Raw genomic sequence first — 24,304 nt, 5'->3', positions numbered from 1 at the left:
GTAACATGTGCCTTACGGAATGATCTGGACGAAGAAGATTACCTTCAGTCGCTGAATCCATCCCAGTCATCTTCTGCCTCGCCTGCACTACCAGCATCATCATGGTCGTCAAGTGCCATCCCACCCGAGCTGACCTGACCGTTCTCCGACCCAGGCCGATCGCGAACGAAGCAGACGACGAAAAACCCCATGGTGCCTTGCTCATCACCAGGATAGCATCGTATGCACCCTTCCAACTCCTCCTCACTCAAAGTGTGCCCTGAATCAACATTCCCACTTCCACTTTTGCCACGATGCGGCCACTCTCTCAAGCCACCAGGTTGCAGGTCCTTCGGCAAGACCCGCCAGCCACGCGTTTTTGCCACTTCCGATGCCAGCACAGACTTACGACCGCCTCGTTCTCCTCCTCATGAAGCGAGCATGTTGAGTACGTGATCCTCGTGGCGGCTGTAAAGGCGAAAGCGTGCTCGACGATCTTGGACTGCAGGCCAGCTAGCTTTGCTAGGCGCTCGGGGTCTTTTGTTGTGCTTGCGTTTGGCTGCTCGTCCTCTTCGGGAGGACTTTGTTCTTCGGCGGTCGTGATGGACTCGTGTTTGCGCTTCTTCGAGGCGTTTGGACCTTTCGGAGGTTGCGCCTTTGGCTGTGATTTGATTGGCAAGTCGAACTTAGGAATGTCTTCTCGGCCAACTATACCGCTGCCGGAGCAGCTAGGGTCGAGGAGGAGATGAGAGACGTTGCGGAATTGCTCATCATTGGGATCTAGGGCGAGGAAGTCTTGCTTGGGCAGAACGTGGACATTAGTCGCGCCTGCTTTGTCAACCATAGTCTGGAGAATCTCAGAGCGCCTGCCGTCCCGCTCGCAAGCAAATATGCGATGCTTGCGCTTGCCATCTTTGGGTGATCTAGATCGCAGGATAGCAGCAGCATGCGTAGTCTTGTTCCCAGGCGCCGCACAGCCATCAATTACATCGCCAGTAAATTCGTTGTCATTGCCCAGCAGAAGGTGCGCCGGAAAGCACGAGGCTTTGTCCTGTAAGATCAACTCCCCATCCAGATAGGCTTTCGTCTTTACCAACGACGCATCCGGGGGCACAGCAATCAGGTCCGGCACATGTTCGTCTGTGCAGAATGCGTTGCCCCAACCAGCCCCAGCTACATTACCTATCTTCTGCACCTTCGAGTACCCAGCAAACGTCGAACGCGACTGCGCGGATACGCTGCTTTTCAATGTGTTCACGCGAACCCACCTTGGCTGCGATACAGAATTGAAATTTATGCCAACCTTGCCCTCAGCAAGCACCCTCTTCAAGTCCTCGACCGTACCACATCTTTTTCTCAGCCTCGCCTTGGTGAACTCTGCTTGTAAGCGAGCCTTATGTCTCTCTACTGCTTGCCTCAACGGATGACTTGCGGACGCCGCAATGCCACCCTTCGCGAAGAAATGGTCGTGGAGGAGAAGAAGCGAGAGTAATGGAGTGACCTACCTTGAGCCGCGATGGCTGAGTCAGTCAGCGGCGACGTGTTGTATCGATATGACCGCGGCTCACCTTGGGCTCGTGCTCGAGTATTTGGGACTTCTCAATGACCTCCCTCAGAAAGGTGTCGTACTTTGCGCATTCTGAGATCAGGGCATAGAGATGTGCGGGCTTGGATTTGAGTCCGCTTTTGCTGCCGTAGATGCGTGACTTGAGAGAGCCTCGCTGCTCTTCGCCCGTCAGGATGGTCACGGCATCGTAGTAGAGCGACATCAGGGCGGCAACATCAGAAAATCGCGGTGCTGGTAGTAGGCAAACTTGCGAGAAGTTCACCAGAAATTCGAGGTTCTTGACTTGCGCCGGTTGACTACGCTAATCTAGATCTGGACTCGGGCTAATTCACTTCACTTCTCTTATGGACAAAATGTCGGGATGGGCAGGCATGGCATCATAGTCCTGGAGACCGGGAGCTAGATGTGGTCAGAAGTGAGGCAGTAGAGGAGGTCGATGGACGGAGAGTGTCTCAGTAGTCACGCACGGTCCTGAAGCAGACATTTCAGCAGGAGCTACCATAGATCACAGTCAGTCGCTACCACCCACAACATACTGGCCAGTCAATACCGTCCTGTCAGGACCGCCCACGAATACGAGGCCGTAGCCATCATGGCGAAGTCTAGTCATACCACTACCTTCACAGCCAAGGATGGAACACTCTACATTCTAGCCATGCTCCCACCACCGGGCTCGATCGTTGCTCCCAACGGCTTTCCCGCCGACCCGCGTCCACCCAATGCTCCCCAACTCTTCCTCGACGCAATGGATGTCCGGATACGCGTCTTCTGCGATGAGCAGAATTGCGCTCTCGAACCCGAGCTAGACGAGGACGACCCTCGCTCCTGGCACTGGGTCGCCTACCAACAACCACGAAATGGTGAACCCCAGTCCGCAAGACCAGTGTCAGTGATCCGCATCGTCCCGCCGCCGCACGCAGCACACCCGAACGGGTTCGAGGACCCGAACGAGGAGCCCTATTGTAAGTTGGGACGGGTGGCGACGCTGAAGGAGGTGAGAGGTCAAGGGCTCAGTCGGGCGTTGGTGGACGCGGCTTGTAAGTGGCTGGCTACGCATGCTCGTGAGGTTGGCGGGGGTTGGCAGGGAAATCTGCTGGCGCATGCACAGCTGGAGGTTGAGAAGATGTATGAGCGGCAGCAATTCGTGACTGATGAAAGGCTCGGCAGATGGGACGAGGAGGGCATTGTGCATGTTGGGATGTGGAGGAGAGTGAAGCTTCAAGGGACGCCGTGAGCTAACATGCCAGCTGGAAGTACGCCAAAGATCTGTGCATTCGTACCACGACCAAAGGTCACAGTTTAGGCTTTGGAACCTGGATCCTCAACCGCGTCTTTCGAATCCGGATCCTCGACCTTGTCGTCTGCGTGGCCTTCTGCTGTTGAAGGAGGCTCCTTTGATGACTCCGCAACATCGTCTTCCTGCTCGGGCTCTGCCTCTGCATGCTCGCCCTTTTCCCCAGCGCCATCATCATCTTTCTCTTCTTCCCGCTTTGTATCAGCAGCAGAGGCTGGAGGCTCTGCTTGCTCCTCGGCTTTACCTTCGTCAGACTCATCCGACTCGGCCTTCTCCTTCTCCTCAACATGGTCCGAATCCGTCATCTTGCCATCGTCCAGGGTTTCATCACTGCCAGTTGCTGGTTCATCCTCTTTGGACGCGATGTTTTTCCCGGGTTCCCCTAGGTTCTCGGTCTTGTGCTCGTCTAACGACTTTCTTGCTCCTTCCTCCGCAGCATCATCCAGCTCCGGCGCCCCACCTTCCTCCCAAGCATGCTTATCGTGACTCTTCGCTTCCTCCTCGATTCTACTAATATCTTTCACAACACTTATTCCCTCCAACGCCTCTACTTTCTTTCTCTTCTGGTCCTCCAACAGCTTCTTCGCCCTTTCCGCCACCTCAGCCTCCTCCATCTTGACCTTCGCTGCTTCTACCCTCTCCTTTTCCTTCCTCTGTTTCGCCCTTTCCTCTTGCTTCTTTCTCTCTTCCTCAGCTCCTGCATTCTCCTCCTCCAGCTTCTTCTTCGCACTCTCGGCATCCGCCTCCAGCAGTTTGCGGAACTCCTCATCCTCTCTATCCTCCGCGGTTCTCTGGTCGCCACATTTCTCACGCTCGAGGTACATGTCAAGTATGATCTTGACCTCGGGGCAATAGTCGTAAATCTCCCTACGGCGCTGATGTATGGCCCAGACGTTTGGGGCTGGACTATTACCAGGCAACATGTGGTATCCCATGGGTTTATCGTACCAGACTGATTCAACGGCAAATTCCTTCTCCTTTTCAGGAGGGCACATGTTTGCTCCCGGAAGCAGGCCAAGGCGGGACGCGAACCAAACATCTTCCGAATTGGAGTCATCCTGACGCTTTTGAAACTCCAGCACCTCTCGGATCCTAGACAGTCGTCGCAGCGATAGGCCACCATTTCCGCCAAACTTGTGATCGCCATCCCTGCAGAGTCTGTCAATTTCACCATGTCCCGGAGGGGTTCTGGGACTCCCCAGAAGCGCGGTACTCACCATGGCGCGCCAACCCAGTCCCAGCCCAACCAGTCATCTAGGCCCACCTCACTGTTTGCACACAAGATAGCATCACTATGCCATACCAGCAGCCACTCCGTATCCGCGAGGTCCCCCTCATAGAACGTCTTATTCGTCAACAGTCGATTCGTCATCTCCTCCGCACTCAACACCCGCCCATCCTTGGGTTCTTCCCATCCATACCTCCGTCCCCACCCCTCGCCATAGCTGTCCTCCAAATTCCGGATATTCAATTTGCCCATGGCCTCGTACATTGCCGCAGTGTACGATTCGCGCACCTGAGTCACAGTGGCGGACGAGCCATAAAAGAGGAAGCGCCAGTCTGGAGGTACGACCATGATCATATGTAGCAGTAGAGGGACGAGGAAGGGGAGATCGGCTCGAGCTCGATATACAGCGCCGTCTTGTTGGCTGGGTATCGTGAGAGAAAGGTTGCGGTCGGATGTCGGTCGATTTGTATCGAGGGCAGAGCGGCGTATTGGCTCATGAGGGTAGACTTCAGTCGTGTTGGGTAGGGGTTGTGCGGGAGAAGCCATCTGTTAAAGTTGTTCCAACGTCAGCTAATTGTGCTTGTGCGCGTGAATAATGTCTTATCGCAGCCGCGACGCTCGTGCAGCAGCCCGTTTGACAGCCATTTCAGGGTCGGAACTTCTGAAGGCTCAACTTACACCACGGCCAAAACCACCAGCATTGGGAAGATCGCCGCCTCGCCCAATATTGTTGGCCATGGGACAGTGTTGCCTCCCCCATTCTCGTGCCAGACACGACGCAGCTCGTTCGTCGTCTTCTTCAGAACCATCCTGAGCGCCGTTGGTCTGTACGGGAGGATGTGTGGTAAGAAGATCCCGCACTCAATCGGTTCTTTCGCTGTCTACCTGCCACTCATCATGACGCTCATTTCAATTTCCAACGTTCGGCAGGAGCAAGCATCGGATGCGAATTCACGTGCAGTGAAGGTTCCCTGGCGCATGCTGCAGAGCCTCGAGAGAGCCTCAACGTGATTTCGCTATGGACGCAAGGGATGAGAGCCTTGCATACAGTGGACATGGTACCCATTCTTCAGGGCATGCTCCCTTGCCGGGCGCCCCTTTCTACTGATCTCGCTGCATGTGTCAGCTAAGCCCTCACAAAGGCATAATGCCCATTCAGAGATTTGACGAGCTGTAAGATGGAGTTCATGTGCATGGGATGAAAGTATCGGCACTAAGAGGTATGCAATTCTGATTATCATGACTCCTGCAAGAAAGCGGTACTGCTTGGCACCGAGGTCTGTGGAAACGCTATCTCGCTGCGGTAGGCAGAGACAATTCCGACTCCCAATTCACGGCGGCTCCTACACTGAGAGGACCCAAGGTCCCGAACCCACATTCTAATGCCCAAAGGACCACGATGGAATTACCTGAACTCCTGAATGAAGCAGCATCATCACTGCCACAGCCTAGCGGACGGTATCGCCGCCAGCAGCAAGGTCTTCGCCCAGCATCTGTCGCTTGCTCGACACATCCTGATTCTCCTTGCCTTCATCTTCCTCACTCTCCCTGGCGCGCTTCCTAGTGTTGCGCTTCGCAAGCTCTGGTGCAGCAGGAGCCAGATTGATAGCAGTCTCGGCGGCGATCGAGTTCATGATCGCAGGTGTTGGGGGTGCCAAGAAGCCAGATTGAGGTGCGCTTTCGGTATTGTCCTGGAAGATATCCTTGCCGCCATTCTCCTTGCCGTTGGGTGCAGGAACATGAGCAGTGCCAGCCGCAGCATTTGCAGCGAATAGACGGTCTTGCTGAACTTCGATGAGAGGCGTCCGGGGCATGCCCGAACCAGGGATACCCTCACCGCCAACCTCCGGATGCGCGAGACTGGTCTTGAAAAGAGCATCGGTGCCCTTCCACCAATGTCTACCCCAACGACGGTACCACGCCACGGTGTCAGCGAGTCCTTGCTCAAATCTGACTTTCTGTTGCCAGCCCAAGGCTGGTAGCTTCGTAGCATGCATTTTGTATCGCTGGTCATTGAAAGGACGATCAACCACATGATTGATCCACGTGGAATGATCGGCCTCGGCAATGTTGAAGATGTTGAGCATGCGATGAGCCAGGTCAAGATTACCGACCTCATCTTGAGATTCAACGACATACACCTCTCCAGGAACACCTTTGTGCAGGATAGTGTCGAACGCATCGGCCGCATCTGAGGCGTAAAGAAAGCTGCGACGAGCGGTCCCTTGGCCATGGAGTGGCAGTGGGAGACCACGATCCAGGAGACAAGAAAACTTGGGAATGATTTCTGGAACGTTGGTTAGTCCCATTGACGAAGAATGAGCGAATACTCGGACACAAAGTGCCACTGGACTTTAAGAACTGGACTTACTCTCAGGATACTGATGAGGTCCGTAAACATTGTTGCTCCGGACAATGATACACGGAAGCTTATAGGACCTCGAGTACGCATTCACGAACATTTCCGCAGCAGCCTTGCTAGCTGCATAGGGATTCGTCGGTTTGAGCAGGCTTTCTTCAGTGAATGCTTCTTCGGTTTCGTTCTCGCCGTTGACCTCGTCGGTCGAGACATGGATGAACTTTTTGACGTTACACTTCACAGCTGCTTCGAGTAGCTTGTGTGTTCCGAAGACATTGTTCTCTGTGAAGGCGAAGGAGTTGCCAAAAGACAAATCGACGTGAGACTGCGCAGCGAAGTGCATGATGGTATCGACTTGGTATTCCTTGATACAGCGGAGGACAGCAGCCTGGTCAGTGATGTCGCCGAACACGAAGGAGAAATTGTGCGCATTGTCGAGACATTTGGTGTTGTTGAGTGTGGCACAGTAGTCGAGCTTGTCGTAGCAGATGATATGATATGCTTGTGGATAGGTGAGAGTCAGATGCCGGACTACCCATGAGCCACTGCTGGTTCTTAGCGAATTCGACAGAATCGTCGCATAGACTTACATGAATCCAGCACCCCCCGTGATCATAATGTTGCGAACATTGAAGTCCGGATCGTGCTTGACTGTGCCTCGCAGTATAGGCGGCACCACATGGGTGCCATTCATGTGCTCGCTAATGGCTGAAGGCATCTTCTGCGGAGCGCTAATATCTGTGGTACGTCGCGATGATATGATGTGCACTCTCTAACACCTGAACAACGGTTGTGGAAATGTTGTGCGTAACTAAATGAAAGCAGCCAAGAGGTCGTAGCAGTCAATTGCACTCTTCGAGGCCTCAGAAAGACTTGTGAGGTTGATCAGTTGGCCCTGTCGCGACCGTGACAAGGTTTTGAGGTGTCAATTGATGAAGCCTGGCACAATGGTCAAAGGCCTTTGGAAAGTTGATCAACGGAACCAGCATGCTTCCCTAATCATGGCCTGATATGAATGCTTGGTGTAGGTTTGCTCCCTGGAGTGGCTCTCCTTTCGTGCTGCAATGGGGAGATTGAGCATTCTGCCCCCTTTCAACGTGCCAACCTCCCCCTTGCGCCAGAACCCTATGACCCTGGCCCGCGCATCTCAAATACACGCTGCATGAGACGAGAACAACGTCGAGCTTGCAGTATGTTCTGTTCAACGACAGCCGTTCTTACGAACAACGGAGATTTGCCGACCGGAACCTCAGGATCATGGAAACCGATGACAAGACCACTCAGCTGCCCTCTGGTGACGAGTCTGCTCGATTGATACTTGATAATGAGAAGCCCCCCGACTATACCATCGATATCGAAAAGGCCGCAGATCCTCAGGAACAGTCGCAAGAGAACAAAGGCCGACAATTTCTGATATGGACGACAATCAACACCCTGGCCACCATAGCAATCGTGAGTAGCTCGCATGGCCTGTACTGTAACTCACACCATCCAGGTCTTTACGAATAAAGAGATCTTCAAAGATCCTTCCTTGCGCAAAAATCAGTCGACATTTGCAGCTTTCCACTTCGTTGTGACGACGGGGACGTTATGGTACCTGTCGAGACCGAGCATCGGCATGTTCACGCGCTCGCGAGCACCTTTCGTCGGGATGCTGCCACTGGGCGCAGCCATGTGCCTCAACGTCATCCTGCCCAACCTGTCGCTGAGTTTCTCGTCCGTGGAGTTCTACCAATTGGTCCGGGTATTGCTCACACCGTTGACTGCCATCATCAATTTCGCCTTTTACGGTATCAGCATGCCTCGACAAGCTGTGTATGCGCTGTTCCCGATTTGCCTTGGGGTTGGAATCATGTCATACTTCGATACCCACAAGTCGACCGGGAGTGTCCCACAGACATCAACCCTGGGTGTCTTCTTTGCGTTTTCCGGGGTCGTTGCGAGTGCATTGTACACCGTCTGGATTGGGACATACCACAAGAAGTTCAACCTGAACAGCATGCAGCTGCTGCTCAACCAAGCACCCATCAGCGTTTTCCTGCTGCTGTATGCTATTCCATTCACCGATCAAACGCCACAGTGGTCGAGCCTTGGGTTGAACAAGTATTTGTTGATCTTGTTTGTGAGTCGCTTCTGACGGGTATCCTGCGAGTTACTGACAAACAGCAGAGCGGACTGATGGCGGCGCTCATCAACATCTCGCAGTTCTACATTGTGGCTGGAGCGGGAGCAGTTAGCAGTACGGTTGTCGGTCACTTGAAGACTTGCTCAATCGTGGCTCTGGGATGGATTACAAGCGGCCGGAGCGCCAACGATCGTGGCATCTTCGGTATTTTCATGGCGATTACCGGAATCGTGATGTAAGTTGAAGCATGAAACCCTTGTACTTGCGGATGCTAACAGGTCTAGGTACTCGCAGGTGATGTTCAAACATAAGAAGGCTCAGCAGGAACTAGCCCGCGAGGTACAGGCAGACGAGAAGAGATAATGTGTGAAACGTTCGGTAATTGCCATAGCTCACTCAGACCAGTGATGATGATGATGAGGTGGACGTAGAACATAGTTTAAGAAGTGTCTCGAACGCATCTTTAAAATCGTCGCAATCCGGCGGTCGCGCCTGTCTGCTGAATATATGTGATGCTGCAAGGAGGAAGGTCCAAGGACGCTCCTTGAATTTCTGACGTGGCAAGCTCACCTTCCAGGGTCCACGAGTTTCCAAGGTTTCAACTATTGTCATCCGGCGTTGGACCCGTTTAACAAAAGCTAAAAGTGCCTACGAGGAGGAAATCCACGGCGCGACTTCGAAAGCCAAAATTCTGTTCAGCTGAGTTGCCTGCCAGTGCGTAGGCAAGGTATTGCCATTCTACACTGCTGGTTGCACACCGTCGGGTAAACATTCTTCGTGTCCATCTTCAGCGTCAGCTTCATCTCCGGACAATATTTATAGATGTGGTTCCGTTTCTCAGGTGTTCCCCAGATGCCCCCAACCAGCCATTCACCGCTTCCGCCGGTGTGATAGCCCAGAGGGTAGTCATACCAATGAGCTTCGCCCGAGAACATGAGTGACTCGGTGCCATTGGCCGTCCGGGAGTTTGGCAGATGGCCCAATCGCTCCGTCAACCAGACATCCTCAGGATCAGAATTATTGGCTCGCTGCTGGTGACGCAAGACCTCAAGGATCGAGCTGACTCGGCGCAGAGATAGGCCGCCATTGCCGCCGTATCGACTTTCCAGATACCATGGCGCTCCGACCCAATCATAGTCCAACCACTCGTCAAGCGTACCCTTGTGATTGCCGCACATCATGCCTAGAACACGGCACGTTAGCTGCAGACCAAGCGAGAAAGCACGAAGATTATTTTGACCACGCTTACTGTCGGTCTGATACATCAGCAGCCATTCTGCAGGTGCGAGAACGGTCTCATACAGCCATTGATTCGTCAGAAAGCGACTGATCATCTCCTGGCCTGCAGTACTCATGTTCGATGGGATGTACATGAGGTCGAGCTTGCCAGCCTTCACTTGCTGTCGAACTGACGCGGATTTGTTGACATGGGCCACAGACGTGTCGGATCCCATGAACTTGAATCGCCAGTCAGGCGGTAATGTCGACATCATGTGCAGCATCATCGGCGCGATCGCACCATTGGTCGATTTTCGATAAGCAATGCCACCTTCGTCTCATTGTACAGTGGTTTGTGATAGTCGAATGTGATTGAGGGAAGCTCTGGTATAGTTGGCAAGTATGATCGCACACGCTGGGAGCTTGCTATGTTCCTGAGAAACTGGCTTTGTTGCAATCAACATCAGCTTGCCTCAGAGTAATGGGCTCATATGGCAAACTCACAAAATTATCCAATACGCAGCAAACGTGATGAGGCCCTTAGCGATATGACTCCGGAATATTCTTGACATTCTGTGCAACGGAAGGAAAGAGATTCCATTACAGACTGCCGTGTTTTGAATGTTTTTGAGGTTCAAAGTTCAGGGCTTAGTATCACGCCTCCCCCTTTATCCCTTGCATCCTACCGTTACTTTGCATACTTTAACGTGTGAAGGGGTTTACGACAATCAAATACCTTTCCCTTCCCTCATCTGAACACTTTGCAAGTCTCATTGCACATCAAATACGCATCAATCAACGACAATATGGGCAGTCTCGGCAATAGCAATGAGGTATTCCTCATCTGGGGTGGTAACGGATGGATTGCCGGCATCCTATACGACATGCTGCAACAACAAGGACGAAACGTTCATTCCACGACGATTCGAATGGAGAATCGCGAGCAAGTAATGGCTGAGTTGCAACGCGTCAAGCCGACTCATGTCTTCAACTGCGCCGGTGTCACAGGTCGACCGAACGTGGATTGGTGCGAAGACAACAAGGACGCTACAATTCGTGCCAATCTTATCGGAACCTCCAATCTGGCCGACTGTTGCTTTCTTCTGGGTATCCATTGCACCATCTATGCTACTGGTTGTGAGTCAATCTTTCATAATCAACCCCAACAGCCTCGTTTTCGCGGAGTCGGACTGGTCCGAAGAAATGTCGGCGATCCTGACACATAATCTGCACCGTCAGGGCAAGCCTGACCGCTTCCTGTGCCTAATGATTACTACTCCTTGCCCTTATCCTTGGCGTTGACCTCCAGCTCACTGTCTGTGTAACCCACAAATCATCTCGTGGGGCTGATGGTCATCATCCGAGAGCCCTTGCACAACACGAAGGTCAAAAGCACACAACTGACAGCGTTACTCACCCGCAGGCATATACGCATACGATGATGCCCACCCCATGGGGTCTGGCAAGGGTTTCACCGAGACCGATCCAGCCAACTTCTCGGGTTCCTACTACTCCTTCGTCAAAGCACATGCCGAACGCATGATCGTATCCGCTTACTCCGCCAACACCCTCATTCTGCGACTCCGCATGCCTGTCTCCGACGATCTAAACCCTCGCTCGTTCGTCACAAAAATCACCAAGTATGCTCATGTGGTCGACATTCCCAATAGCAACAGTATCCTCACCGACCTGCTCCCTTGCGGCATCAAGCTTGCAGAGAACAAAGTCACAGGGGTGTACAACTTCACGAATCCTGGCGCGATTAGTCACAACGAGGTTCTGACCCTGTACAAGCGCTATGTCGACCCAAGCTTTACATGGGCCAACTTCAGCCTAGAGGAGCAGGCAAAGGTAATCAAGGCTGGCCGCAGCAACTGCGAGCTAGATACGACCAAGCTTGTCGCTAAGATGAGGGAGTACGGCATGGAGATCCCCGAGGTTCATCAGGCGTATGCGGAATGCTTCCAGCGGATGGCGGCTGCCTCGAATACAGCTATCAACGACAAGGAGAACTTTTCGTCGACGGCTAAGCTTGGCGGGAAGGCTGGTGAGCTAGGAGTTACGGAGACAGTCCGAGCTGTTCACTAAGATAGTAAGTGAGTGGTCTTCCTTTGACAGCGGTCATTCTGACTCAGTAGCTTCAGATCATCCCCCGAGCTACTCGCCTTCTAGCAGTGGAGTCGGAAACTGATGACCTTTCTTGTGGTCATGCAAAGGAACTTGCCATTTCGGGAAGCGTAGGCGGAGAAAGTGATTGGCTTGATCAGCCCATTCCAGGTCTTTATTCCGGCCTGCTCGTACCCAGCCTTTGCAGTTTTCGACTCGACATGATAGTCGCGACCGCATGCATGCATGGTGGTGTTATTCAATAGAATCAATCAAGCAAGTCATGCCCTTGAAGATCTGAGATACATTCGTCAACCGGTCTGCCAAGTGCCACCAAATATACACGCAAGTATTCGCCGTATCGTGATCATACCTAGGTAACCTTGGAAGGTACGCTGTACAGGTGATTTACCGCTTTATCATTTCCTGTCGACCGGTGTCGTGGGAGGTTCTCTTCTTAGTCTCACTGACACGGGCCCGCAAGCTACAGGGCGGTTTCTTTCACGCGTCAGCATTCAAACCTCAGTCAAGATCATCGACTTTGGTCTCTGGCAGGCATGATTGCGCTTCGGCGACTCGAACGTGATGATCTCGACTTCGAGCGTCTTGGACCAAGACACCGATCGTGAATAGCAACAGCGGTGGATTGCTGGCACCGTTCGATCATCCTAGACAGTCGGACTTGCAGACAAATAATTATGAGATCATGATGAAAAGCAAATTGGGGGCCTCTGGCCTCATCAGGCAGCGACACAAGGTTTGCGAACTTACTCATCTGATGTAACTGACCCTCCTAAGAGTTCTTATTTGAGCATCCCGAGACCTGGGCCAAAGTTTGAGATTGACAACGTTTCTATGCGGCGACAGGTTATGCCGAGCACAGCGGACGAACCTGGCGGAGCGGACTGACGACTCCTTGGACTCTTATGTGGCCTGCCGTATGGCAAGATCATCGGTCGACGGCGGACAAGGATGGTTGTTGAACCGCAGAGCGCCATGAATGTTGGTGCAATGACGAGGGTCTCGAGGGCAGCACACGCATTGCCCGTGCTAGAGTCCGCCATGTATAAAGTCATGCCCTGTCCTCTCATTGTTTCCAGGAGGAGTTAACGACGACCTAGCAACATCAACTGAGCCTACTAAAGGACTCCCGAACAGCAACTCTTAGAACCTCACGATGGCGCGCTTTGACAAGAGCACCACTGCCAAGGAGGTCATGAGCGCTATCCTAATGCCGTCAGCGGCAAGATAAGTAAGTGCTGTCTATAATCACCCAGCTCGGCAGCGTCAAGATCTGACGTATTGGCAGTCGCTATCACAGGCCCATCGGACAAGTCTCTCGGCGCCCACACAGCCTACACGTTCGCTGGTGCCACTCCACCACCAGCACACATTCTCTTACTCGGGCGCACTCTGGCCAAAATTCAGCCTGTCATCGACCGCATCCGACAGCTCAGCTCGTCCATCAAAGTCGACTTCATTCCTACCGACCTCGCCTCCAATGCATCTGTTCGCGACGCCGCAGCCCAGATCCTCCGGAAGGTCCCCCAGATCGACATTCTCATCAACTCCGGAGGCGTCATGGCCCTCCAGAACTACCAAACCTCCACCGACGGCATCGAAATGCAATTCGCCGCCTGCCACGTGGGGCACTTTCTCCTCACAGGGCTCCTCATGCCCAAGCTCCTCGCCAGCAAGGACGCTCGCGTCATCTCACTCACCAGCATGGGCTACGAGGCCAGCCACGTCCTGCTAGACAATTACAATTTCTCTAACGGCGACAACTACAACCCCTGGGTCGCGTACGGCCAAGCTAAGTCCGCGAACGTGATGATGATCAAAGAGCTTGCTCGGCGCGCCGCGGCGAAGAATTTGCCGATCAAAGCTGTTGTGCTACATCCTGGACTGGTACTCAGCAGTGGAATCTTGCAGAACATCTCGATGGACGAGCTGAATAAGGCTATGGAGAGCTCCAAGAAGGCCGCTGAGGCCAATGGCGAGGAGTCCAAGCCAGAGGAGCCGAAGTCGATTGAGCAGGGCATCGCAACCACGGTGTATGCTGCTGTTGCACCTGATTTGTATTCTGGGGTATTCCTCAAGGATTGTGACGTGTTGCCAGAGTCGGAGCAGAAGCCGTGGGTCAAGGATGTCGATCAAGCCTCGAGGCTCTGGAAGCTGAGCGAGGAGCTAGTCGGGGAGAAGTTCTTGTGATGGGTGAGGCGGTATCCTGCGCGAATGTCATACTCCGCGAGTCTAAATATTGATGTCTAGTCGGTCTACGCTATTTGCCCATCTAATCGCCAGCTCACCTCACCAAGGCACAGCCTCTCCCTTTGCATTGATAAATCTGCCACCCGAATTTTGCTTCGTCATCCCGTCAATCGTCCGCATAACCTTTTCCACGAACCACCCCATCTCAGTCGGCGCTTTCTCCATACCTAACATATTCGCCACCATATTCCCGCTCTCACTCTGCACCCAACCCGGGTTCATGGTCACCAGCACAATTTTCTTCTCCTCCTTGTTCGCTTGAACCACAAACGCATTGCCCGCTGCCTTGCTCATGCTAACGGCGGTGAGTGGGATTGGCAGTTGTGGGCTCTCGGCCATGGACGCTGCGAGAGTGGAGATGTAGATGTACCTTGGTTTGGACGCGGCTTCGAGAAGGTCACGGGTCGCCTGATAAAGGGCCAGGGGACCAAGAGCATTGGTCTTGAGGAGCACTTCTAGTTCGTCAAGGCCTTGGTCTTTGGCTAGATTGGCGCGGTTAAAGGCGGCGTTGGCGATTAGGATATCGATGTGGTTGAATGTGGAGGGTAAATTTCGGACCATGGTGGCTGCTGATGTGGGCGAGGCGGCGTCGTAGGCGACTGGGATGACGGTGGTGTTGGTACCAAGAGTGAGGGCAGCGAGCATGGTTTTGGCTTCTCCTGACTCCGGTGCATAGTTGATTGCTGCGACGATCGTGTGGTTGTCAAGGGCGGCATAGCCTTTGAGTAGGCCCAGCCCGCAGCCCTTCCTGGTCCCCGTAATGAGGATGTTGGTTGTCGAAGTCATTGCGATTGAAAGTGTAAATTGCAGGCTTTTGGAATACCTATGTTTGCAACCGTATGCCAACACTTTATATATTCTAGGCGATGCCGTAATCTATGGCTTTTAAGTGCTTTACAAATGCAAGGCACAGATATGCAGTCGCGTGGTTCTGCCGCTTTTATGCTAGCATGGACTTCCTGCTGGTTGCCTTATGCTCGCATCTTGGTATTAGGTACGAACTCTTGGCGCTGATACGCATCTGTTTCGTTGGCCTAGCCACTTGGCGGTACAAAAGGACGCTGTCGGAAGCAGACATGATTTAGTAGTCGAGATTCGCCCAGTTGTGACGCCAGAATGCTGCGAGATTACGATACTTCGCGAGAGATCAAGTGCTTGCGAGGCAGGGGCTGGATCCGACCACAACGACCAACTCGACTTGGGACAGTCCACATGGCATTCGCCGAGGTGCGTTGAGATGCATGCCATCGGATGGCTTTCTCAATGTCCCATTAGGCGAGGAGATATTGGACAGACTTCAGCGCGATAAGCAAGGACGCGTGCCCTCTGGAACATGACCCGCTGTGTTGAAGCCGACCTAGTGCGTTATGCGTGCAGATTGCTCAGAGCTCTTGTGGCGCCCTTCTCCATGCCGTGGCGCACAGCAGAAGACGCGGGAATGTCGGGTGGAACTGGCACAGAGGAGACCTTCACCCGTCATCTTTGGAGAATGTTTTGCTTGGGAACGATGCAAACCCGGATTCTTGGCCAATGGAGAAAGGTGTAAATGCATCATCAAAAGCGCCGAAGTCAAACTCGAATTGACCGGGCGTCTCTTGACCTAGGCCAGGAGATGCATACGAACTCTGGCCATCCTCGGGGTAATTAGTGCCGCCAATTTTGTAGCTTTTGTTGATACTGTCCAGGGGAGGAAGACTTCTATCCAGTTCTTGAACAGCTGCTGTTACAAAATTGACACCTTTTGACCGGATTTTCAGATCCCATTTGAACTCTTCCAGCTTTGTCTTAAGCAAGTCGGCCTCCTCAGGCACGGCGCTCGAAGACCATAGGGATGCAGCGAACGTACCGATAAGCACGACACTTTCCACAGCCGCGAACCACCAGAACGCATGTAAGTGCTCTGGACGTAATTGGGCGATGAAAGCAACGGCGTGGTCCAGTCGAGCTTTGGCAGCATCGCGACATAGACTGACAACGTTTCGACTCGAATGTGGCTGTATTGATCTAACGATGCGGCGATGTACGAGAATCTGGAGAGCGAAGAATGAAAGATGTAGGTAGCCGTTCGAGCAGAGTTTTCGTGGTGTCAGGTCGTCAATGTCCAGGCCGGCAGGCATGTTCGCTTTCCAATCCCGCATTTGCATAACAAGCGGCTTTGCGAGCTGAAGGACATCCTCAAGCTGGATGTCTGGTTGCAGGTCCACTTGTGTGCAGAATTTCAAGACCTCGGACAGGATTTCAGTCAGAGCCGCCAGATGAATGAAGAGTTGGCGGCCTTTCTCGACCTCTGTACTGCCGTCCTTATCATCTTGATCGGCCGCCGTCTCAGGAAAGTCATGTAGCGTCACACGATTCGCCTGCCAGTTCTGCAGACTCACGTGTGAGGGACGCCCATATAAGAAAGCCCCCCAGAGATCCTGCATTATCACTGCCCAAGCCAATCTTCGGCGCAGGCCCTTCTCCCACTCGGGAATGGTCCAGAGAGAGCAATCCAGGTGCAGGCCGAGCTCCTCAGCCACAGCAAGCACCTGGCCGGTCATGACCCACGAGCCGCCTCGTGACCTCTGCAAAAGCAGAAGTCCTGCTTGGACAGTCGATAGTTTCGGTCGGCTCACAACAGAAGTGAAAGCCCTGATAGCACACTGTAGCAGGACAGTACTCTCTGGCTTTGCTTTTGCCGATAGATCAGGATCGTAATCCCACCAGTCCATAGCTAGCAGATACACAGCTGCCAGCAGCGGTGGGGAAAATTCAGTGTAAGATCGAGCATACTTTTCGAGAAAGACGCCTTTGTGGAGGATAGGATAGGAAGGATGGACTATCCTAAAGTAGACGTCCACGAGGAGCGGACCATGCGGCGAAACTATGGCCTCAATTCGATCGATCTCATTTCGCTCTTGATCATGAAAAGATGTCTCCTCGTCGGCTGCTGTAACGAAATAAGTCCCGCTACTTAGTCGCCGGAAGCTCGATAAGGGCGCATCGAACGGCCATAGGGCAGGTTCGTGGTAGGAGGTCGACCCTACATGCCGTGAGTGCGACGACCTGTGCAAACCCAGCGTAGAATCAAGTAGAGAATTGGGAGGCTGTGCGGATTTTGCGGCACTGGTCGCAGTCCTGGGAAGAGGCACATATCAGCACACAGGACTACTTCGACACCTCATTTGATTTCTCGACTTACGTAGGCCTCGCTACTGCTGTGACTTCCCGGCCATCCTCATCGCGCTTCCGCTTTCTCCTGGTAGGTGCATCGAGATACGTGCATTCTCGTTTATGGAAAGCGCACAGGACACATTTGTGGCTGCCGGGTTCTTTCTCGCAGCGCGACTTGCGCTTCCTGCATGTGTCACATGGCCGATCAGGTACAGAGCCCGATTGCGAGCGGAAGTGAGTCTCTGGACTCGAGTGCGACGCCTCAGAAAGTGCGGTGAGGTCCATGAGGAGTGACTCTAGAGATCGCCCGCGATATTGCATAAGGCTAAGGAGTGGAGAAAACCACGCGATCTTGACCACAGGATCACTGGCACTGTCGCTGACATCAATGCCTCAGCAGTCTAAGAACTTGTCTCTACATTCAGATAAGAACAGCGGTCCATGTTATCTGTTCGTGCGCTTACAGGGGCTTGTGGTTGTAGCTTGCAGGCGGCTTAGAGACATTGGGATTAAAGTTGTCAAGTGGTATCATTGATGGCATTGTATGGTCTCGATGTCGCGCATACTATCTTTCTATCACACAACTGAGAAAGCCCTTTTCTCCTCCGACTCTGCGCCACGAACGTCGACGCTTACACCCAACTTATCCACTGGCGCGACTGAGGTAACTCCGTCGTTGATTTTCTCGACGCCATCGACAATGACAATGTCCTCAAAGATGGGCGCTGGGAGGAGCGTGCTCTCGCTCGGGAACAGCTTCGACAAGGCAATATATACCACGAATGTCGAAATAAAGCCATAGAGGTAGAACATCGCATAGATGTGGCTGGCACCTCCAATTTCGATCGATGGGTTGACTGCGTGAACAAGACCTGGAAGGTTTGGTACAACACCGACCAGCAACGCAATGACCGCGCGCCAATTTGTACCGGCCTTGTTCCCATATCGGTAACGTCCGTAGCGACGGTACAACGCTGGCACGTCAATTGCCTTTTTGTTGACGAACCAGTAATCAGCACCAAGGATTGCTGCAAGTGGCGCCAGGAAACAGCCCAGCGAGGCCATGAAATTCAACAGCGAGGCTGCAGACGAGATGATCTTCCATGGGACTATTATCCAGCCAGCGGTGACAGTGGTGATTATGACGCCTCTTCGGATGTTGAGGTACTTCGGAAACAAGCTCACCATGTCGTTGGAGCAAGAAATAACGTTCGCTGACAGATTCGTTCCGATCTGAGCAATACACCAGCTCACGCCGACGAAGAAAGCTGCAGCACGACCGCCGGGACCGTCCCACATGGACGCAAGAGCCAGCGGATCCCAGATGTACTCGCCATACACGACTTTTGCCGCACTTGTTCCAATTATGCCTGAAGATAGTCAGCGTCCGCCAAAATATAGTTGCGTTCTCTGGTCACTTACCGAAGACTCCAAGTAGTGTCATGATGATTGGCACAAACAACACTTGCCAGTACACTCCTCGGGACTGCTTCAGGTATCTTGTGAAGTCGGCAACGTTGGTCGCCATAGTAGCCCATCCTCCAGTCATAGAGCTCATCGATGAGACAATGAGCCAAGCTTTTGTGGCACCATGGACGGTAGGTTGTTGACTCCAGATATCACCAGCACTTCCAGCAAGCTGTGTCATTCCTATAACAGTACCGAATGCGGCAAGCAGCACAATCACAGCTTTGAAGACGAAGAACCACTTCAACTTGTGCGGCGAAATCAGCAAGATCGGGAATTGGACCGACCAGAAGATGAAGTGTGAGATCATCTGCTGCGTTGTGATTCCAGCTGAGGCAGGTAGGTGATTAGGTATCTCGAGATAGGATGGCCAGATAGCCCGAATGACCTGGGTCATGGCTGTCGAACCAGAGTAGGTTTGGATCGCTGCTGACTGTCAGGAACGTTGTGGTAGCGGGCCGATTCGACTTACCATGCCAGAACAACGCAGTGACCATACGAATGATGACGGCGAAGCGCGAAAAGTAGAAGCCGAAGCTGGATCTTGCGACGACTGGGAATGGGACGTGTAACTCAGCACCAGCGGCACCGTTGAGGACGAGCGGGATGGTAACGGTGAAAGTCCCCAGCACGAGACAGTACACTGCCTCTCTCCATGTGAGACCAACAGCAATGACAGCGCTTGCTCCGGCCCAGGACTGAGCAGACAGGGCATCACTCAGCCAAAAGCCCAAGATTGTCCAAGAAGTCCACGTCCTTCGCTCGAGAGGGGTGACATCGCTGTCAATGTTGCTCCATGTGTTCTCATCGGCAAAGGTGACCGCAGTCTTGGGCAATACCCAGCCCTCCTTGGATCGCTTGGATTTGACGTTCTCGGTCACTCGCTGTGTTCGCTGTCTGAGATTCTCCATGGTTGTCTTGTTGATGATGACTTGGTGAACCCTGAGACTGGGTGGGAGAAGACTTCACTAAATATGCCTCTGCATGGAGCGACCTTATCATACTGGATCTGAAGGTGTCCACGCTCCAGAGCAATGAACGATATCGATACACTGCTAGCGCGTCTACTGCAGGCACGGGGCCGGCGGCGTGTGAACCCTGCGGCGGGTGCCCAGCAGTCGCCGACGGCCTTATCTTTGATAAGGGCTCGATCTTAGAAGGTGGGCCCGGAACAGACGCCGAGAGATCTCCTTCCCACCTAAAAGTGCCCACTCAGTGGGCATTCTGCAAAGTGTGGGATGCTTTATATTCTACATGTTGTAAGTCATACGAACACCTTCACTGCGTTCAACGACGAGTCAACATGAGTTTTACATCATTCTCTGGCAATCAACGGTCTATCGTGTCCGATGCGGCGCGTCGAGCGGACTTCAATGAGATTCCAATCATTTCCTTGAAAGCCGACAAAGCCGATCTCCTGGCTCAGCTCACAGACGCATGCACACGTGTCGGCTTCTTCTACCTGAAGGACCATGGTGTTCCACAAGAGAAGATCGACGGGCTCTTTGCCATGGCTGAATCCTTCTTTGCCCAGTCCTCAGCCAAGAAGAACGAGATCAACTACAAGAAGTCGAAAATCCTGCGCGGCTATGAACCACCTGCTGAGGTCAGGACCGATGAGACACGGAAGCCAGATCTGAATGAGGCGTTCAATTGGGGCTATGAACGATCCTTAGATCCTGCTCGAAGCAAGTCTGAAACTAAGCAGCCAGGTGAGTCCCAGTAAGATGATATTGGGCTCGAATACTGACCCAGCCAGACTGGAGCGACAATCCTATGTCAGGGGAGAACGTGTGGCCAGATTTTCCAGACTTCAAGGAGACCGTCGGTCAATACTATGGTGAAGTTTTGGGTCTCGCAAGGCGAATGATCAAGCTATTCGCAGAGGTACTACTTCTGCCACCTGACTTCTTCGACTCGTTAGTGTCGACTCCAGGCGCGATGGGTAGAATGATTCACTATCCTCCTCAGTCAGCGTCTGATCCGAATGCGCTTGGGATTGGGAGTCATACAGATATCGAATGCTTTACAATACTGTGCCAGGGCACAGTCCCAGCTCTGCAGATATTAAACGTGGATGGAGAGTGGATCCAAGCCCCTCCAGTCCCTGGAACGTTCGTCGTCAATATCGGCGACATGCTCGCTAGGTGGACGAACGACCGATTCATCTCAACTGTTCATCGGGTGTGGAATATCACTGGCCAGGAACGTTACTCGATTCCCTTCTTCTTTGGCGTCAATTATGACGCAACCATCAAGACGCTGGACTCTTGTCTCGACGAGGGAAAGAAGAGCAAGTATGAGCCTGTATTGGCTGGGGAATATGTCTACAAGAGATTAGCTCAGAGCAGACTAGGACCGGATGCCGTCAAGGCCGCTGCCTGACGAATGTAAATGTTACTATCAGACAAAAGTCATATATTATTGTCACATGCAAGAGTCCTTCAATCTCCTAGCCTCATGATTGCTCGTGAGCCGCCAATGCTTATACTGAACGACGCATACAGGTCTTGATGACATGTCAAAGCCTCAGGATATGCAAAGCCGTCACGTCAACGAAGTCGTCGTGTTCTTTCTTGCTGATCTTCATCAAGTTCGTCGTTCTGGAGGGTGGGCATCTTCCACCTCCACATATATAGGAGTGGAGATTTCCCACCCGCATGAACCCTTATCAACAATTGTCTTACGCTCTATCAAGTGCCCTTATCAATGGCGATGTGTCGTGCGCCGGCCACTTCCCCACGCGCCGCCGGCAGCCAAGAACGGCGGCCAAAACGCGGGGCGCCGCAGGCGACCCTCGAGTCTGGCCGTGCGTTGATGCATTGAGGTTGTTGTTGACAAGGTAGCATCCGTGATCGGGTCGTAGCAACCTTCAATTGCTGTGCTGAACATAGATAAGGCCTTCAAGCCTGCTCAACCCCTACAGCACCAAGCCATCAAACATAGCAAGCTACCAATCAACCATGGAGGGCCAACAACTTATACTGTCCACGGCTAGACCATACGCCTTCAAATACGAGCCTGAACACACAGCTTTGGTCATCATCGATGTACAGCGCGACTTTGTCGACCCAAACGGCTTCGGTGCCATCCAGTGCGGTAATGACGAGATCTTCAGTTCAGTCCGGAGCATTGTACCGGCCATCAAAAGTGCTCTTGGTGCTGCTAGGAAACTCGGACTCCATGTCATTCACACTCGGGAAGGGCATCGACCCGATCTCTCAGATCTCGCAGCCACAAAACGCGATCGCCAGATGAAGGCCCCAAGTGGCCATCATACAATTGGCATTGGCGATGAGGGACCGATGGGCAGGCTGCTTGTGCAAGGAGAGTATGGCCACGACATCATCGACGAGTTACGGCCACTCCCAGACGAACCCGTGATTGACAAGCCCGGCAAAGGCTCATTCTGGAATACTACTTTACATCGAACATTGATGGCTCGAGGTATCACCCATCTGCTCATCTGTGGTGTCACAACTGAGTGCTGCGTCACAACAACTGCCAGGGAGGCCAACGACCGAGGCTTCGAGTGCTGCATTCTGACAGATTGCACCTCAGGCTTCAATGCCGTCTCTGTGGATGTCTCCCTCAACATGTTCTGCTCTTATGATGGCCTCTTCGGCTTCGTTGCAAAGAGTGGCGAGTTCGTTGCCAGCAGCGTGCAGACCACACCGCCAGATACGCCAACACCTTGGGACGCAGTCTGGATATGGCTTCACTCGCACCGCATATACGAAGCAGGAAAATGCCCCTTGGTGAGCTATATCGCAAGGTAATGATTGCTGCGGCAGCCTCGGACAGTCGCATTTGGACCTTCCTTCGTTCTCGAGATGATGTACTTGCCGAAGTGACTGCTTTGGAGCGCAAGTACATTGACAACGAGTTGCTGCCGCCGCTGTATGGCATTCCATTTGCAGTCAAGGACAACTTCGATTTCAAAGGACTACCGACCGAGGCAGCCTGCGTTGAATACCGCTACATGCCGACAGAAAATGCCAAAACGATCCAGCTCCTGATAGACGCAGGTGCCATCCTCATCGGAAAGACCAGCATGGATCAGTTAGCTACTGGCCTCAACGGCTGCCGTTGCCCTTCAGGCGATCCTGTCAGTGTTTACGGCAACGGTCGCTATATATCTGGCGGCTCCTCGTCCGGCTCAGGCGTCGCAGTGGCATCGAACCTGGTGACCTTTGCACTTGGCACGGACACAGCAGGCAGTGGACGTGTGCCCGCTGCATTCAACGGCATCGTAGGATACAAGCCCACGAAGGGCACATTGTCCGCACGCGGTATTGTTCCGGCTTGCGCTAGCCTCGACACTGCCTCGATTTTCGCCCATGACATCTCAGATGCGCGGAAAGTCTGGTACGCAGCTGACCAATACGACTGCGACGATGCATATGCCAAGCCGCAGAGTACACTACCGCTGGTGCCCTCCAACTATAGACCCAACCCACATTTCACCTTTGCCATACCTCCATCGTCCATCATCGCCGACTCGTGCACTCCAGAGTACCGGACCGCGTTCGCATCCACGGTTACCAAGCTTCGATCCATGGGCGGAACGCTCGTACAGCTGACAGCGGACCAATACGCACCTTTCCAGACCGCCTCGGACCTGCTCTACTCAGGCACACTCGTGCACGAACGTATCGCTAGCATTGGTCCGGATTTCATTGCACAGAACCTCTACAAACTCCACCCAGCAACGCGTGCTTTGTTCTCAGCGGTGCTTGAACGACCTACCAAGCCTTACGAGATCTACCGAGACCAGCACTTGCAAGCGCAGCTGACAAGACAAGCTGCAAGTTTGTTCTCGCCGCATGAGGGGAAGATCGATGTGCTGGTGACGCCCACTACGACATGCCACCCTACCAGAGAAGAGATGGACGCAGACCCAATCGGTCTTAATGCGAAACTTGGTAACTTCACGCACTTCGGCAACGTTCTCGATCTCTGTGCTGTGAGTCTGAATGCTGGCTGGGTGGAGGGAAGCAGTGGTGCGGGCCAAATGCCGTTTGGTGCAAGTCTGGTGTGCGCTTCAGGGCTAGACGGGAAGATGTTTGACCTTGCAAGGCGGCTTGAGCGGTGCATCGCTGCCGATAGTAAGGCTTGACGATTGTACGGGTGAGAAGATGACAATGGCAAAGCCTTTCTGCGAATTTCAGACGACTCAAAATGCTAGTCGTGGTGTAAGGATATCCTTGTCAACCGGTTTCGTTTATGTCTTAAAGCTTACCTAGGTATTCGCAGCTGCACTGATCTTCGAGTTGATTCACCTTCTGCCATGCGGACGACTTATATGCTGTGTCAACCGGCATGATCGACTACTCCTCAAATTGGCGTTCAGTAATTGTACATACCTCTTCGACGCGTAGGTGGCTGTGTATGTCCGGCCTGTCGCTCGCTCTCGGGTACGGGTCTCTGAGGAGACGATGTCTCCTAATGTCTCGGGCTGTCACACTGCCAGGGCAGGGCACGCTTTTGGACAAAGAACTCTCGACAAGTGACGATGGACATCATAGAGGTTCATC

The 24,304-nt window shown here is 53.1% G+C and overlaps 12 protein-coding genes across 12 annotated transcripts; 5 read left to right on the top strand and 7 right to left on the bottom strand.

The window, feature by feature from the left end:
• Positions 1–44: 44 nt before the first annotated feature.
• Positions 45–1,748, bottom strand: AB675_8166 (25S rRNA (cytosine-C(5))-methyltransferase rcm1; the record flags this gene model as incomplete). The annotated part of the gene is made up of 3 exons (XM_018148592.1): positions 45–329; positions 389–1,480; positions 1,548–1,748. 3 exons carry the CDS (start codon positions 1,746–1,748, stop codon positions 45–47), a joined length of 1,578 nt encoding a protein of 525 aa, XP_018001112.1.
• A 390-nt stretch (positions 1,749–2,138) lies between these two features.
• AB675_8165 (uncharacterized protein) lies at positions 2,139–2,780 on the top strand (the record flags this gene model as incomplete). The annotated part of the gene is made up of 1 exon (XM_018148591.1): positions 2,139–2,780. The coding sequence occupies one exon, from the start codon at positions 2,139–2,141 to the stop codon at positions 2,778–2,780; it is 642 nt and encodes a 213-aa protein (XP_018001059.1).
• Positions 2,781–2,845: 65 nt separating this feature from the next.
• AB675_8164 (uncharacterized protein) lies at positions 2,846–4,806 on the bottom strand (the record flags this gene model as incomplete). The annotated part of the gene is made up of 3 exons (XM_018148590.1): positions 2,846–3,989; positions 4,058–4,614; positions 4,747–4,806. The coding sequence occupies 3 exons, from the start codon at positions 4,804–4,806 to the stop codon at positions 2,846–2,848; spliced, it is 1,761 nt and encodes a 586-aa protein (XP_018001209.1).
• Positions 4,807–5,516: 710 nt separating this feature from the next.
• AB675_8163 (dTDP-D-glucose 4,6-dehydratase) lies at positions 5,517–7,145 on the bottom strand (the record flags this gene model as incomplete). Its single annotated transcript, XM_018148589.1, has 3 exons — positions 5,517–6,355; positions 6,440–6,972; positions 7,018–7,145. The coding sequence occupies 3 exons, from the start codon at positions 7,143–7,145 to the stop codon at positions 5,517–5,519; spliced, it is 1,500 nt and encodes a 499-aa protein (XP_018001151.1).
• A 539-nt stretch (positions 7,146–7,684) lies between these two features.
• On the top strand, positions 7,685–8,915 carry AB675_8162 (Solute carrier family 35 member E3; the record flags this gene model as incomplete). Its single annotated transcript, XM_018148588.1, has 4 exons — positions 7,685–7,879; positions 7,923–8,549; positions 8,597–8,787; positions 8,837–8,915. The coding sequence occupies 4 exons, from the start codon at positions 7,685–7,687 to the stop codon at positions 8,913–8,915; spliced, it is 1,092 nt and encodes a 363-aa protein (XP_018001298.1).
• Positions 8,916–9,200: 285 nt separating this feature from the next.
• Positions 9,201–10,042, bottom strand: AB675_8161 (uncharacterized protein; the record flags this gene model as incomplete). The annotated part of the gene is made up of 3 exons (XM_018148587.1): positions 9,201–9,260; positions 9,311–9,735; positions 9,802–10,042. The coding sequence occupies 3 exons, from the start codon at positions 10,040–10,042 to the stop codon at positions 9,201–9,203; spliced, it is 726 nt and encodes a 241-aa protein (XP_018001248.1).
• A 534-nt stretch (positions 10,043–10,576) lies between these two features.
• On the top strand, positions 10,577–14,087 carry AB675_8160 (Bifunctional dTDP-4-dehydrorhamnose 3,5-epimerase/dTDP-4-dehydrorhamnose; the record flags this gene model as incomplete). The annotated part of the gene is made up of 3 exons (XM_018148586.1): positions 10,577–10,907; positions 11,194–11,817; positions 13,186–14,087. The coding sequence occupies 3 exons, from the start codon at positions 10,577–10,579 to the stop codon at positions 14,085–14,087; spliced, it is 1,857 nt and encodes a 618-aa protein (XP_018001010.1).
• A 99-nt stretch (positions 14,088–14,186) lies between these two features.
• On the bottom strand, positions 14,187–14,933 carry AB675_8159 (Norsolorinic acid keto; the record flags this gene model as incomplete). Its single annotated transcript, XM_018148584.1, has 1 exon — positions 14,187–14,933. The coding sequence occupies one exon, from the start codon at positions 14,931–14,933 to the stop codon at positions 14,187–14,189; it is 747 nt and encodes a 248-aa protein (XP_018001264.1).
• Positions 14,934–15,616: 683 nt separating this feature from the next.
• Positions 15,617–16,858, bottom strand: AB675_8158 (Transcriptional activator protein DAL81; the record flags this gene model as incomplete). The annotated part of the gene is made up of 1 exon (XM_018148583.1): positions 15,617–16,858. The coding sequence occupies one exon, from the start codon at positions 16,856–16,858 to the stop codon at positions 15,617–15,619; it is 1,242 nt and encodes a 413-aa protein (XP_018001314.1).
• A 1,018-nt stretch (positions 16,859–17,876) lies between these two features.
• AB675_8157 (putative permease) lies at positions 17,877–19,678 on the bottom strand (the record flags this gene model as incomplete). The annotated part of the gene is made up of 3 exons (XM_018148582.1): positions 17,877–18,670; positions 18,723–19,193; positions 19,240–19,678. The coding sequence occupies 3 exons, from the start codon at positions 19,676–19,678 to the stop codon at positions 17,877–17,879; spliced, it is 1,704 nt and encodes a 567-aa protein (XP_018001025.1).
• A 392-nt stretch (positions 19,679–20,070) lies between these two features.
• AB675_8156 (putative 2-oxoglutarate-dependent dioxygenase) lies at positions 20,071–21,152 on the top strand (the record flags this gene model as incomplete). Its single annotated transcript, XM_018148581.1, has 2 exons — positions 20,071–20,479; positions 20,527–21,152. 2 exons carry the CDS (start codon positions 20,071–20,073, stop codon positions 21,150–21,152), a joined length of 1,035 nt encoding a protein of 344 aa, XP_018001081.1.
• Positions 21,153–21,730: 578 nt separating this feature from the next.
• AB675_8155 (Allophanate hydrolase) lies at positions 21,731–23,886 on the top strand (the record flags this gene model as incomplete). Its single annotated transcript, XM_018148580.1, has 2 exons — positions 21,731–22,413; positions 22,449–23,886. The coding sequence occupies 2 exons, from the start codon at positions 21,731–21,733 to the stop codon at positions 23,884–23,886; spliced, it is 2,121 nt and encodes a 706-aa protein (XP_018001122.1).
• Between the last annotated feature and the right edge of the window lie 418 nt (positions 23,887–24,304).

The sequence above is a fragment of the Cyphellophora attinorum genome (assembly GCF_001299255.1).
Source record: "Cyphellophora attinorum strain CBS 131958 chromosome Unknown Contig10, whole genome shotgun sequence".
Lineage (NCBI taxonomy): Eukaryota > Fungi > Ascomycota > Eurotiomycetes > Chaetothyriales > Cyphellophoraceae > Cyphellophora > Cyphellophora attinorum.
The sequence above is the reverse complement of the archived record's forward strand: the minus strand, read 5'-3'. Positions and strand labels throughout refer to the sequence as shown.